The 15,347-nt window shown below is 41.5% G+C and overlaps 1 protein-coding gene across 3 annotated transcripts in view; it reads left to right on the forward strand.

Annotated features, from left to right (window-relative positions):
- Window positions 1–15,347, forward strand: part of LOC132572449 (monocarboxylate transporter 2-like) — a 76,358-nt gene that overhangs the window by 23,182 nt on the left and 37,829 nt on the right. Inside the window, exon 2 of one of the 3 annotated variants that reach the window (XM_060239506.1) lies at window positions 1,092–1,188. The exons of the other annotated variants lie outside the window; for them this stretch is intronic. Within the exon in view, the coding sequence (XP_060095489.1) occupies window positions 1,176–1,188 (13 nt within the window). The 5' untranslated portion in view covers window positions 1,092–1,175. The remainder of the gene's footprint in view (window positions 1–1,091; window positions 1,189–15,347) is intronic. 3 annotated transcript variants of the gene reach the window in all.

Below are 15,347 nucleotides of genomic sequence, written 5' to 3' on the forward strand. Positions count from 1 at the left end.
GATATAAACTTTATACAGGACTCAAACACAAAGATAGTATTTTTTTACTTAAAATACAAATATTTAAAAGCTCTTTCAATGTTTTGTTTAAAATGGAAACATGGGGGAACAGTGGGATTTGGCAAAGCAATTTCTAAAATAAAACATCAAGAAAAAGCACAAAGATCACAGCAGAAACTAAAAATATAAAATGCTCTGAGCCTAGGAAAAGATGACATGACTGGGCGTTGCAAGCTTCTCCCTGATACCCCTGGGTCTACTTAGATTTGCAGTGGCTCCCCACAGTAATATCCCCCTTTGGCCTTTGGTTCCCAGGCTACAGTATTCACTAGGCACTAGTTCTGAGGACCATTCAACAAAGACAGGCTGGCTCAAAGCATCAACTCTTTATTTGCAAGGACACAACTCCAGGAAGCAACAGTTTCAGCTGGGCATAGGAACACTGAAAGTGAAACTGAGTTCCACTCCATTGAAACACATTGTAGCAAAAGTTGCAAGGAAAACATGGAATAGATTTTCCATTAAGGTCTCTGGGCCCTGTCTAGGCCCAGACACCTTAATGGAAAGTCCATTCTGCATTTTCTTTGCAGCTTTGCAAGCCTGGAATTGCTTCCTGCTGCAGCCAGCAAAGACAAGGCAGAAGGAACAGGGGACTTCAGAGCTTCAAAGGGTGAGGACAGGAGGGGGGAAGGGGGGGGGGAGAAAATTGCTACAGGTTCCCTGTATGACTTCCCTCTTTCAAATCTGGGATTGTTTATCCCTGTCATTTATTTATCCTTTACAGTTCATTGAAGCAGGAAGAATTTGTAATCCTCAGCATCCCTTTGCCATTGTTTTTTGAACCAAGAATCCTATTCCAAAGTTTGCAGTCTCTCAGCAGAAGAGCATCTGCTCAAACAATGAGCCATAGGTTGCTGTACTGTGCCCAGGAAGCTGAAAAGTTGACAATTGACCTTGAACATTTTCATCCAAAACTTTACAGCTATGTTTTATTATTCAGCTACTACTATAAATTACAGTGGCAGGTACAGAAAGCCCATTCTAACTGAGGCATAAATAAAGCATTAAAAATAATGTGTCTCATTCTTCAGCCCATCAAAAGAAGGGCCTTAGGATCCAGTTTAGCATTTAAAGACGCATTCCAAGTTCCACTGACATTCAAGGTGAAGCAATTAATGTTTGCAAAATGTATTTGTTGCATTTAATGTATGCTTCAATTTAAATTTCCCCAAATTGGTTGGGGAATTGTCCTACTGGTTAAAAATTCAGGGAAACATTTTTCCTGCTATAGCAAAATTTCTTCTCTAGCTATTTTCAGTAGAACTGGTAACATATTTTTGTTTGGAATTGAAGGGCTCAGGGTTTTTTTTTTAAAAAAAATGCTAAAAAATTAATAAGGGTTTGGTGTAGCCAAAATAAAGTACATGAATGTCTCACTGATTTCAACAGGAAATCAGTTAGGGTCATTCTCTGACTGAAATTAATGGAACTTCTTTTGCCCTTATTTTTTTTCTTATGGGTATTTGGCCTAATGGATTGTCCACTGGCAAATAATGGATTACCATTTTAGTTGTGATTATTTTTCTTTCATTGTGATTTTCCTTGGGAAATACATAAATTTCAGTTCTTACTGCCATTATATACAAGCATTTCCCCCTCCTAAATGAGTTCTGATTAATGGTAAGCAGGGCTTTTTTATAGCAGGAACTCCTTTGCATACTAGCTTATACACCCCTGATGTAGTCAATTCTCCAAGAGCTTACAGGGCTCTTAGTACAGGGTTTACTGTAAGTTCCAGGAGGATTGGCTACCTCAGGAGTATGTGGTCTAATATGCAAAGGAGTTCCTGCTACAAAAAAAGCCCTGCATTGGTAAGAATAGTACTAACAACTTCATATGAGAGAACCTGTCATTCTTACATCTCATCCCAATGTGGTATGATTTTGTCTTTTATTGTGGTTGTCCAGGTCATTGTGCAAGACTCACAGAGCTGTAGAGCTGTGATAAAGGGGAAACAGGCACAGTCACAGGCAAAAGGCTGTAACTGTAAGCGTTACTCAAAATCCATGGGCAAGGAAATCTGGATGTTTACATTTTGCTAAATTTTGTTCAATGTTACAATCTCCACTACCATATTCCCTTATTTAAGAAGTACTTCCTTATATTGATCACTATGCTGGCTAATGAAAGAGCTGAGAAGGGGCACATTGGTCTGTAGTGAAGTTATAGCAAGGGCCACTATACTGAAGGTCTAAGTTAAGAAGATGAAAGTGTAGGAGCAGTGGTTTGGGCTACAAAGCTCTGATTTGAGAGACCTGGAGGTTTGGACTGTTTTAGTGAAAGGCTGATGATAAAGTTATTTATCTGATATATTTATATTTAGGGTTGGGGTGGAGGAATTGGGGGACTGTGTGTTGGCCATACAACATCACTTTTGGCAAAAACTGGAAATGATACTAATAGTGTCTGTGGGGGTGGGGAGTGATCCTAGGATTTGTCCGAAATCATAGAGTTTTGGGTTAATTTTAGAGCATCACTGCCAGTGTAATAAGTCTACTTCCAGCTTTTGCTGGAAGTGGTGCATGCTGGTCCACTGCTTCCAGTTCCCCCCACTATTCTCCTGCTGGCCTTGACTGACAGGGAACAGGGGGAAATGGTGCCTATTTATACTACTTCTTGTAGTGCTTATTTCTTGCAAGGAAACACATGATGTGTAGTGCAGTCCTATGCGTGCAGTCCTCTACTGAACTCTACTGAACTCTTTTTTGAGTTCAGTAGAATCCAAAGGTAACTTTATTTAGAATTTCACTATAATAGACGCAGACACAAAGCAGGATACCCACAAGGAGGGGGAGGGGAAATCCCAACTTCCTCCGTTATCCCACCTTCCCTTGCTCTGCTTCTGTTATCTTTGCCTTTGCTTGCCTCATCTCCCCTTTTCGTGATACATATTTTTTTGCTTCCTTCCACCGCATCTCATCTACATTTATTGCATCACTTGGTTGCTGCTTTTTTCCATGTCCCCTCCTATTTCTCCTTCCCTCACAGTTCCCATGTCTTTTCTGTCTGTAGGGTTGCCAGGTCCAACTTAAGAAATATCTGGGGACTTTGGGGGTGGAGCCTGGAGACTTTGGGGAGGGAGTCAGGAGTGAGTGTGTGACAAGCATGATAGACTCTGAAGGGAGTTCTGGCCCTCACATTTAAAGGGACCGCATGTCTTTTAAATGCCTTCCCTCTGTTTGGAAATAATGAAGGATAGGGGCATTTTCTTTTGGGGCTCATAGAATTGGACTCCCTGGTCCAATCTTTTTGAAACTTAGGGGGTGAGGTTAAAAGAGGCACTGAATGCCATGTTGCAAATTTGGTGCCTCTACCTCAAAAAATAGCTTCCCTGGATACCCATGGATTAATTCTCCATTACTATGGGAATTGCCCTCCCCCCTACTTTCTGATAACCCTGAAGAGGGGAGGAGGGCCTCCAAACTGGGGGATCCCTTACTCCCGTCTGGAGAGTGGCAACCCTTTCTTATATCCTGTTCTCATCCCCTTTATCTCCTGGTGGGGAACATGGTTTGCTGCAATTTTTTTGACCCATGCGGTTGCTAGAGGTGACTCTTGGACCCAGAACCCAGGCCTACAGGAATCAAACCAAACTGCAGCCATTTTCCCTTTCCTGGGTATTTCTCTGGTGTTGGTAAGAGACAACTCCAGAGAACAGAAAAGAATAGGAATGTGGTCATGTGGGATGTTTATCAGCAGTCTGAGGTCACAGCTATTTGTGGAAGTTATAGGCAAGAAACATAACACAGACCGATTTCCCACTCACCCTATGCCGCTCTGACATTGCTCTTTTCAGTGTGGCATCCTTCCGATTTCCCACTATCTGCCCCGGGGCTTCATCTTGCATCGCCGTTTTTGCGCAGCAACAAGAAACTGGTTTTTAGCGGTTTCTGTTTACTGCACAAAAACCACAATGCAAGATGGCCCAGGGGCAGATTGTGGGATATAGAAAGGACGCCGCACTGAAAAGAGGAACGTCAGAGCAACATAGGGTGAGTGTGAAATTGGTCACAGTTTATAGCTCAGAGGCTTCAGTAAGTCTGCAAGAAACCCCAAGATAAAAGCAAGAACAAGTAAGAAAAGTAATGCACTTTTGATCCGCTGTCAATGCACTTTCCACCTGGATGTTACTGTGTGAAATGGCAAAACCCAGTTGGAAAGTGCATTGAAAGTGCATTATTTAGCTTGTGTGATTGCAGCCTATGCGTGATATCTCTTGCCTTCTCAAAAAGCAAAAGGCTCTTGCGGCTTCTCAGGGTTTAGACTTGATGAATCCAGGTTTTGAATGGGGAGCTGGGCAGCTCAGCTTAGCTAGTCACCTCTTTTTTGGACCTTATGCAGAGGGGGTACCTGTAGCTTTTATGAACGTATACACATAGACAGGTATTTTGTTTCTGATGGTAGGTGAGCACTTGTCATTAAAGACTGGTGGTGATTTCTGCCATCTCTTACCTTCTACTGTAAACCCTCAATATTCTCTTTGCTTTTCATGAGGGTCCTCTAACCCCAGGAATGCAATTTTTTACAGGCATAATAGGGTGGAGTGGGAGTAGGAGTTGGGCCATTTCTTTTTCATTCTGAATATAATAATGTATCTGTCCACACACCCATAGGGAGTGTGCTTTCTTCACAGCTGGAGTCTGGATGTTTCTTGTGCCGGCAAGAAGTTTAAAAAACAAAACAAATTCTCACTCATTTCTTGGGAAATGTGAACTTGGTTTGCACAATTTGGAATAAATGTAAACAAAAAAAGAAACCCTCAGGCAGCCTTAAGCCATTCTAAGCTATTTTAGGCTGTGATGACAGCACTGGGGTAGACTGGTTATCTCTCTCTGTTGCTTTTCAGTAGCTTTCAGCTATGAGAATGGGGAAGGAAGCAGATTAGGGGTGCAGGAAACTAATGGCAAATGGACCAACAGCTATCTTGGAAATTAAAAGTCAAGTCCACATTTTTAGTTGATTGGAGCACAGGAAATTCACCTCTTTTAATTTTCCCTCTTTAATATAAAAGGTAAAAGGGTAAAAATGGCATACTGGCTTTTCCATTCAAAGTAAAAGAGTCTTTAATTATCTCAATATTAGATTCAGAGGAATTAACACCTTAACACTAGGTATTGTGGGTGCCACATGCAACATTCCCATTCATGTTTTGAGGGGGAAAAATAGCTTTTATTCCTTCTTTACTCCATATCTGTTGGTTACTGCATGCCAATATTTAAATGACAGCAGTATCTCATTAACTTTTCAATTCTGGTGCCATATGTATGTGCTGCTCATTCAAATACACTTGCTAATTAGTTACAGTGATTATAGTGACTTAAATTGAGTACAAAAGGAACACAGAGAAATAAGCTTGATCATGAGACCACCTGCTGGATCTTCTGCTGAGCAGTGATGTAGCTGACCTTAGAACTATGACTGATTACATGGACACCCCTATAATGCTCTGGTAGCAGCTGCTACTTGATGAGTATAGAATGGCATAAGCAGGGTAGGTTCTTTGAATATTGGACGCATGCTTGGATCTAATTTATTACTTAATACAGTGAAAAATGCCAATGAACAGAACCTGTTCTGCCTATTTTTTCATTAGGGAGAGGAGTTAGGCAAGGTTGTCCTGTTTTGTCATTCAGTCTATCAAACTGAAGTCTTAGCATTAGCCATATATCAATAAGCTAACATTGTATAGTCAAGTCAAGTTAGCCTTTATTGGCATAAAATATATAGATATATATATATATCAGAGCAAATTGGTTAAAAGAGGTAAAATGGAATGATTGCGTACATATGCATCAGAATAAACATAAATATAAACTGTTTCTATGAGATCCTCTGACATGCCTTTAAAACAGAGTAACGAAACTTAGCCACTTTCTCGGTGACACTAGATGAAGTATCATTCAAAAGTCTACAGACCTTAAATGCATCAGACCGATAAACCATGCTAACTAAAAGAGGATGTAAATACTTGTGACAAAGATCTGTATACTGTAAGCCAAAATGCCCTCAAAATGAGGTTGGGGAATTGACAGGCGGGCACCTGGCTTAAAAAGGATCTTTTAATCTATGTATACAGGATACACGTCCAGAAATTTTTGCTTAAATTTACCAGGGACACTAATTAAGTAAAAACAATTAAAATTTATTCCAGAAAAATATAGGCATACATACAAGACAAACTCATAAAACACACATACATATTTTTCTTAAGAAAAAATAGTGATTCAGAGATAACACAAGGATGGATAAACAGGGTGATAATTACTGATCGTAGTCTTCAAGGAAGGCTCCAATGGCGACGAACAATGACTAGGGGGAGGGGACCCTCAACTGGCCAAGAATCAGGGATGTATCTAGACAGTGGAACTGGGGTACTGCTAGATGCGCACCTGTGAGGAGCTAGGTCACAGGTTATAAGGACTACCTTGAGCCCTTTGGGGATGGGAGGTACAGGGGCGGATGACAGTGGTCAGCTGATACATGACCTCAGAAAAAGGGGAGGCTCTGCAGTGACCGTAAGGGTTGGACTTCTGCAGTATCCAATAGCCAGTTAATTCGTGTTCCCTGATTGGATGCTCATAGCTAGCCAGTGAGCAGTCTTGGCCTTAGTTACCTGATTGGACCTCCAGGTAACAGTGGGCCAAGGTGGGAGGCTCCAGGATGACCATTAAGGGAAAGAATGGGAAAAATTATTAAGGTGGGGGGGTACTTAAGTCTATCAAACTTATCTAAAAAGGTGACAATAGATGGCCAAATTGCTACCTAGGTAGCACCCGGTCAATACAAAGAAACTTGGCTCATGGTGAAGATATTCTTCCTCCTCCTCGATCTTCTGTTGGCACCAGTCTTTGTCTTGAGTTCCGTTGGACAAAGGCTTAGGCGGTCTGGTAGGATCCATAAGCTTGATGGCTTTATGCATGGGTGACATCTGTTGAGTACGTAAGCCTCCCGCTTCGCTGTAATGGAATCTGGCACTGCAGGAAGATAGCTGCTGGTGGTGTTAGCCTCCCAAAGTGGATTCTATGGTCGAGGCTGAAAACCGCTTGCCTGGACAGTTCCTGGCAGCGCACCTTCTTCCACTTCCAAAGCAAGATGGGGATCTCACGGGGCGACTGGAAACCATCTGTTCTCCTGGTTAGCACTCCTTCCAAAGACACAGAGTGCTGCTGCAACGGGGTGGCTGTTAATACTCATAAGTTCCTTCCAGTCTGGTAGACAAAACCCACGTTTCCCTGGCAGATGTGTGTGAGTTGAGTCTTCAGGCACCCTGGCAACCCAGCAGGTGACTATGATGTTCTGGAAATAGGGGTATTTTCCTCACAATACAAACTACAGTAAAGAAGAATATGAGTAATTGACTTCACACATTTTTGCTTACAGAGACAGTATCTGTGAGCAGGCTGTCTTGTTAAATCTTCCATAAAGAATGGCAGAGGGCATGGCATTGCATCTGGCAAGGGAAAAAGCTCTACGCTGCTGTGGCACCTGCCATTTTCCCAGTACTAAGAGGGATCTTAAAGTTCAGTGGGGAACTGAACTGTATATTTCATAGACTTTATAGGTCTTGGCGCTCAATATCTAGCAACCTGTTTTTAATTTGTTGGTCTGTGGCGGTGAAGGACAGCATGGACAGCTTTGATTTTTTTTTCAATATGTGCTGACCAATTTGACAAGTTAAATCCAGAGAGCACTTGATAGATATAGCTCCCCAGTTCAGAGTCATAGTGCAAGCGTAGCCAGAATTTGAAGGTCATGAGCCATGCACTAGTAGTCATTAAAGACATGCCAGTTTCTAAGCAGATACCTGCATATGGGACACATTTTGGCAGGCCCAGAATTTTATGCAAGAATTTGGATCAGGCATGTTTGATAGCACATTCATGAGATCCAATCCAAATTGGGATGCCATACAGAAATTGTGAAATCACTTTAGCTTTGAATATTTTTATGGCAGCTGGCACAAATTAGTTACCTCTGCCATAAAAAAGTGTGCCATGGCAGATGCACTGATGAATAAGCTAACATTGAAGGAATCAAATACCAGAACAATATCACTAAGTTGCTTTTATATGCAGATGACATGGTATTTTCACTACAGGGTCCAGAAGAAGCCATTGTGGAACAAAGCCAAGGTTTAGCGGGATGCTGGGCATGTCATTGTTTTCAGAAATGACCCATGGCATTTTGGTGCTTAAAGGAGGTGTTTTTTTACCATATATAGTGGTAAAAAATATGGATCAATATGGATATGGATCAATCACGGTTTGCCACCCTTTAAATAATTGTCCAAAATCTGCCACATGAGGCAGGTCATGTCACCCTTGCTTAATGGTGGAAGTAGCTCTGTCAGTCTTTTATTCTAGTCTACCCCAGAGGCTTCAAAAGCTGTACTAAAGTTCTTGTTGGAAAAGGAAGTCAGGATGGGCATAGTTGTAATTTTAATTAAAATATTGGGAGTATTTCTATAATTCTGGACAGTTGTGCCAGGATATTTTTAAAAAAGCGTTCACAGAATTTATACCCCCACTTTCTGACTTGACCAGGGCCCACAAGGTAGCTAGCAATTTAAAATATGTATAATAAAAACACATCTTAAAAACCATTAAAACCTAACAAAAACACACTATTAAAAGCAAGTTTGTAATTATTTTATTTTCTTGATTTTATTTATATCCCGCCCGCCCTCCTCACCAAGCTGGCTCAGGGCAGGTCATAACACAAGGTTCATACCAGCATGTTAAAAACTAAAAATCCAGAATCATATAAATTAAAATTAACAGTACTAATAATACTTTGATGGCATCCAAGTATCCTGGGTCCACTTCAGGTTTGATAAATTGAGTTGCATCAATGGACTTTGAAGATTAAAGTTGAAGTACAGCTTAAGTACAGTACAGTTAAAGTACACAGCTGGCTAGCCAGTCAAAGCTAGTAAAAGGTGGCAGTTCTAAACTACAGACCAATTCCTTCAAGGGGAATGCAGCCGCATCCAGAATAGCTGACCTTAAATTCTGTATAAGAAGAAGAGATTGGATTTATACCCCACCCTTCACTCAGAGCAGTTTACAAGCTCCTTCCCTTTCCCACAACAGACACCCTGTGAAGTAGGTGGGGCTGAGAGTGCTCTTTCAAGTAACTGCTCTTGAGAGGAACAGCTCTGATAGAGTTATGAGTGACCCAAAGTCATACCAGCAGATACATGTGGAGTAAGGTCAATCCCCAGGTGCGAACAGAGGATACCCGATATAGATGTGTAAAAAACAACAGAGTTTGGGTAGCACAAACAAACACTGTATATTCAATTGCTCATAAATTGCTCATTCCATATACACAAACCATACAAACATATTCTTAAAGTGGAATAATTCCACTGTATTCCAAAACATGCTTTAAGATGCAATCTTCAATTTCTTGTAAGAAGTGTTGGAGAAGAAAATAGAGACCGGTTTCGGCCACGCCTTTCTCAATCGTCACTCACAATGCAAATTGCTGCGTCCACCTTTTCCTAATACAAAATAGAGAATAACGCAACACAGTATTCCAAGAAAATATGAACAGTGATGTAAAAGTACAAAATACAAAAACAGACCACGCTTATCCTTCACCTACCAATTTTTTGGAACGATCATTCGCTAAATGGGACCCAGTCCTGCTACATTAATGGACATCGCCTCACACAAATTCTATGGCTGGTTGCATCCCTAATCATCCATGGTCACCCTTGATCCTCATATAGCCACAGTAGGAACATCGTTAAAACACTACAGCTGTGTTCACTTAAAGAGACATCCATACTAAATCATGTTCATTCAACAAACATTCTATCCATATACAATGCTTGCCATTTTTACTATAATAATGGCTGAATCACCAGGAATAACATGTAATTTACAAAAATACAGACCAATCCAAACGTTGATTCAAGCCTCTTGGTGTCATAGTTTTTAAAGTGTGTATCCAGTAATTTTCATGTCTCAGGAGATGTTTTTGTATATCAGTTCTAGCATAGGGATGTGATTCAAATTTTTCTAGCACCAAAAAAGAAAAATCCGTAGCTAAATGGTTTGCTTCAGCAAAATGTTGGCTTAAAGGAACATCGTTTTGTAAATTTCTTAGTCTTGAACCGTATTCACAAATTCTAGTCCGTATAGTTCTAATTGTGGACCCCACATATAATTTGGAGCATTTACATTTCAATAAGTACACAATCCTTTTAGTTCCACAATTTGTCCAAGCTGTTAATTTTTTCTTAAAATGTGGCAAATTTATTTCATTTGTACGCCATGCTAATTCACAAACTGAGCAACTTCCACAAGGGAAGTGCCCTTTAAGTGTACTCATCTCCTCATTCCTTTCCATTTTTGCATCAGCCCTAATCATATTTCTGAAGCTTTTTGTTTTCCTAAAACCAACAAAAGAAGGATTCTCACAACTTGGCACATCCTGTACCAAATGCCAATTCCTCTTTATGATTCTCTTTATTTCATAGGACCTATTGTCAAAATTAAAGGCACATGAGACAGCCCTGGATTTCCTTTCTTTTTTGTTATCCATTAATAGTTGCTTTCTGTCCCCTTGTTCTACTCTTTCCTTTGCCTTGTCTATAATCTGTTTAAGGTAACCCCGGTCTCAAAACATTCCATCATTATGTCTGCCTGCCTTACAAAATCTTTCTAATAGGTCGAGTTACGTCAAACCCGCAAAAACTGTGCATAGGGCAAATTTTTGCGTAAATGTAATGGATGATGTGAGTCATATCTCAAATATGAGTTATCTGTCTCCTTCGTATATGGTTTAACCACTACCCTATTTTCAGCTGTCCGAAACACACACATGTCCAGATAATTTAAGCTATCATGATGAGCTGTTCCCACAAACTTAATTGATGGATGTACTGTATTTAACCACTGAAAAAACTCCAGTGTTCCCTGGATTTTGATACAAAAGATATCATCAATAAAGTGACAGTATATTATTACATTGTGATAAAAGGGATTAGTTGATACATTGCATATATACTGTTTCTCAAGCTTTGCCATAAAAATATTGGCCAGGCTTGGCGCAAATAGAGGTATGAGTGACCCAAAGTCATACCAGCAGATACATGTGGAGTAAGGTTGCCAATCCCCAGGTGAGGGCAGGGGATCCTCTGATTTGGAGGCCTTCCCCTTGCTTCAGGGTCATCAGAAAGCGGGGTGGGGGGAAAGGGAAATGTCTGCTGGGCACTCCATTACTCCCTACGGAGACCAATTCCCATAGGGTACAATGAAGAATTGATTCATGGTTATCTAGGACTCTGCCCTCCCCCCTGTTTTTTGAAGTAGAAGCACCAAATTTTCAGCATAGCATCCAATGCCTTTCAAAAAAAATCTCCAAGTTTGAAAAGGATTGGACTAGGGGGTCCAATTCTCTGACCCCCAAAAGAAGGTGCCCCTATTCTTCATTATTTCCAATGGAGGGAATGCATTTAAAAGGTCTCTTTAAATGTGATGGCCAGAACTCCCTTTGGAGTTCAATTATGCTTGTCACAAACTTGCTCCTGGCTCCACCCCCAAAGTCCCCAGATATTTATTGAATTGGACTTGGGAACCCTAATGTGGAGCAGTGGGGAATCAAGCCCAGTTATCCCAGATTAGAGTCTGTCCACTTAATCACTACACCAAACCAGCTTTCTGCTCACCAGTAGCACTTCCATCTTGTCAAGATTAAGCTTCAGTTTATTAACCTGCATGCACTCAAAAAACTGCCTCACGGTACCAGTTCAAGGTTTCTGTAGCATCCCTGTGATCTGCCAGAAGTGTGAGATAGAACTGAGTGTCATCTGCATATTGGTATCAACCATGCCCATATCTCTAGATGACCTCACCCAGCTGTTTCATGTAGATGCTGAAAAGCATAGGGGATAAGATGGAACTTTGCTGGACCCCAAAGGCTAAGGGGCTGAGCAGCAGTACACCAGCACCATATTCTGAAAGCTATCCTTCAGATAGGCCCAGAAGCACCATAAAACTTTGAATAACTCTTAGAACAATACTCCCAATTTAGTAAAAAAAATAATCTTACCCTTTCTAAATTTACACAAGGAAATTCAAATGATTTTGAAGTGCTTTCCCAGGCAACAGTAATGGGGAGGGAGAGGAAGTGCACCAAATCTTTAATTTTAATCCTCTAATGAAATGGCCATTATTTTCAGAAAAGCCACAGAAGATGGTATTCACACTGTGTCAGCTATGCTTTGGTTTTGGGGCAAAATTCTATGGTAGAATTAGCTTCAAACCATCAAGTTTTGCCCAAAAACCAGAGCGTCATCCCCAACGTCACTAACATGCCTGTGTCACTTCCAGGTGATGTAGGCATGGTGTGTTTTTTCCCTCCCCTCTCCTGGAGCATCTCAGTAAGTTCCCCACTGGTTTGTCATTCGGACCTGGCAACCCTATTCTCACATAGTACAAGAACTCATTGATCGTATGGTAGATTCAGTACAGAAGAAAGTATTTAATTACACAACATATAATTAACTTTTAGGACTACTGACAAAAGAGATGGTGGCCAGTGGCTTTTTCGGCTTGAAGGGAGGATTAGACAAATTAACGGAGAACAGTTGTTATCAATGGTACAGAACTTGTACATTGGTATAGTTCTTGATGCCAGTCACTGGAGAATAAACCACTTCCTTCATGCACAGTTTGGGAAATTCTAAGAGGCATCTGACTGGCCATTGTTGCAAACAAGATAATGAATTGGATGGACTATTAGTGTGATCCAGTAGGGCTCTTATATTGTTGCACCAGTAGAATCTGGAGGGCATTTTGACCTTTTTTTCAGTTTCAGCTAAAACACTCTCATTGCTTTTAACGGAGGAAAGTATGTTTATTGTCCGTATGATGCCACAGGCAGATATATTATTAAAGGTCAATTGAAAGAATGTTAGAATTGATATCAAGGTGATCAGGTGAAAATTAATTGGACAGTATAACAGATCAGTCCAGTTGGTATTCCAGAGAGAGGTTAGTATATATTTTCCTGCCACCAAAAATCTGGCTTTGTGACATGGCGTGTTATGTATCACCAAACAAATGAATGGAAATTTGTCACACAGATGTGATAAAATGCATTGAACAGAGCGGGCACTAAACTGGTATGATTTGTGTAGGATTAAATGCAATTATTTACTTCAGCTCAGTCTACTGAAAGAGACGTCAGACTACTGAAGAAAAGGAAAAAGACCAATGGAAATAGGTCATAACAATGGTCTGATTGTATATATCTTGAATTATATCTATGTGGAATTTTTAAGTTTTCCTCATCCTATTTTTTTCTAATAAAACTTTCGCTAAAGAAACATTGGTAATCTTTAGAGGTCATAGCTGTCTAGAAGTGATCTAGAGCCAGTGACCTAGAGCTAGGCTTGAAGTTACATCATGTATGGGTCTGACCCATGGTGCAGATACCATTTTAGAGGTGCATTAAGCCATTTAGAAATGCCATGAAGGCCTGATCAGGCCCATGGTACAGCAGAACAAGATGATCTTGTCTGCCAAGGCATATTTTGAGGTGCCAAAACACCTTCCAACAGCTATTTTGGCACCTGAAAAGGCATGAGGGAACAAGATTACCTGGTCCTTCTGCACTGTGGGTTTGATCAGGCTCTCAGAGCATTTTTAAATGGCTGGATTTATCGCCTTGCCGATGCAGGAATTCGGGGGCTAGCCTTACAGTGGCTCTCCTTCCTTGAAGGTCAGGGACAAAGGGTGGCAATTGGAGGAGAGCTGTCCCAGAGACACCTACTTAATTGTGGGGTGCCTCAGGGGGCAGTTCTCTCCCCGATGTTAACATCTACATGCACCCCCTTGCCCAGATTGCCCGGAGATATGGGCTGGGTTGCCACCAGTATGCTGATGACACCCAGCTTTGTCTATTGATGGACGGCCAGACTGACGATGTCCCTATAAATCTGGACCGGGCGCTGCAAGCCATGGCGGGTTGACTCAGGCTGAGTGGGCTAAAGCTGAATCCAGCGAAGACTGAGGTCCTTTGCGTAGGTCGCGGTGGGCCAGAAGGGGAGATCCCCCTACCAACCTTTGACGGTGCATCACTGATAGTGCGCAGGGTCAAGAGCTTGGGAGTGCTACTGGAGCCTTCCTTGACAATGGAGGCCCAGATAGCTGCCACTGCTAAATCCGCCTTTTTCCACCTTAGGAGAGCGAGGCAGTTGGCCCCCTTCTTGGAACGCAGCGACCTGGCAACTGTGATCCGTGCAACGGTCACTTCGAGGCTGGACTACTGTAATGCCCTCTACATGGGGCTGCCCTTATACCGAACGTGGAAACTGCAGCTAGTGCAGAATATAGCGGCCAGGCTGTTAGTGGGACTACCTCGGTGGGAACATGTACAGCCTAGGCTGTGGGAACTGCACTGGCTGCCAATTGTGTACCGAGTTCGTTATAAGGTGCTGGTTATTACCTTTAAAGCCCTATATGGCCGAGGACCTGACTACCTTAGGGACCGCCTCTCTCCATATGTTCCTCAGAGAGCACTGAGATCTAGTTCTCAAAATCTTTTAAAAATCCCTGGACCAAGGGAGGCCAGACTGAAAACAACGAGGGAGCAAGCCTTCTCAACAATGGCTCCCCAATGGTGGAATCAACTACCAGAGGAGGTGCGGGCCCTGCGAGATCTAAATCAGTTTCGCAGGGCTTGCAAAACCATCCTCTTTCAACTTGCTTTTAAGATGGAACCCGGGTAATGACACCTAGCCATCCTATACATATATTGAACTGTAGCACCTTGATTGATACTCTATAATGGTTTTAACCGTTTTATTTAACTTAATTTATGAATGTAATTTAACTATATTTTAACTGTCTTTTATAGTAATGATTGTATTTTATTGTAATCATGGTATATACCATGTCCTGTGAGCCGCCCTGAGCCTGCCTTGGCGGGTGAGGGCGGGATATAAAAATAAATTTATTATTATTATTTAAAAGGGCATTAATGTCCACAGGTTGTAACATCTAGTTAGGCCCTCGGCAGGCTGCAATCAAGAGAGATCTGAGGTTAATCCAGTGTCATACAATCAGAGCTTTACAACTGCAGTCCAGTCTGAACTGTGCCTCAATTTGAAATCCAGGAAAAACATCTAAATGTAAACAAAATTATTTCCTGTATTCTGTGTGACAGGGATATCCTCCAACCCAAGCATTTAGCTCATCTTCCCACTATTAGCATTTTGGCACCTACTACTTCAGTCTTCCGCTAATCACTTCATCATCGCACTGGCTTAG

This window comes from Heteronotia binoei, chromosome 5 (genome assembly GCF_032191835.1).
Source record: "Heteronotia binoei isolate CCM8104 ecotype False Entrance Well chromosome 5, APGP_CSIRO_Hbin_v1, whole genome shotgun sequence".
NCBI classification, from domain to species: domain Eukaryota; kingdom Metazoa; phylum Chordata; class Lepidosauria; order Squamata; family Gekkonidae; genus Heteronotia; species Heteronotia binoei.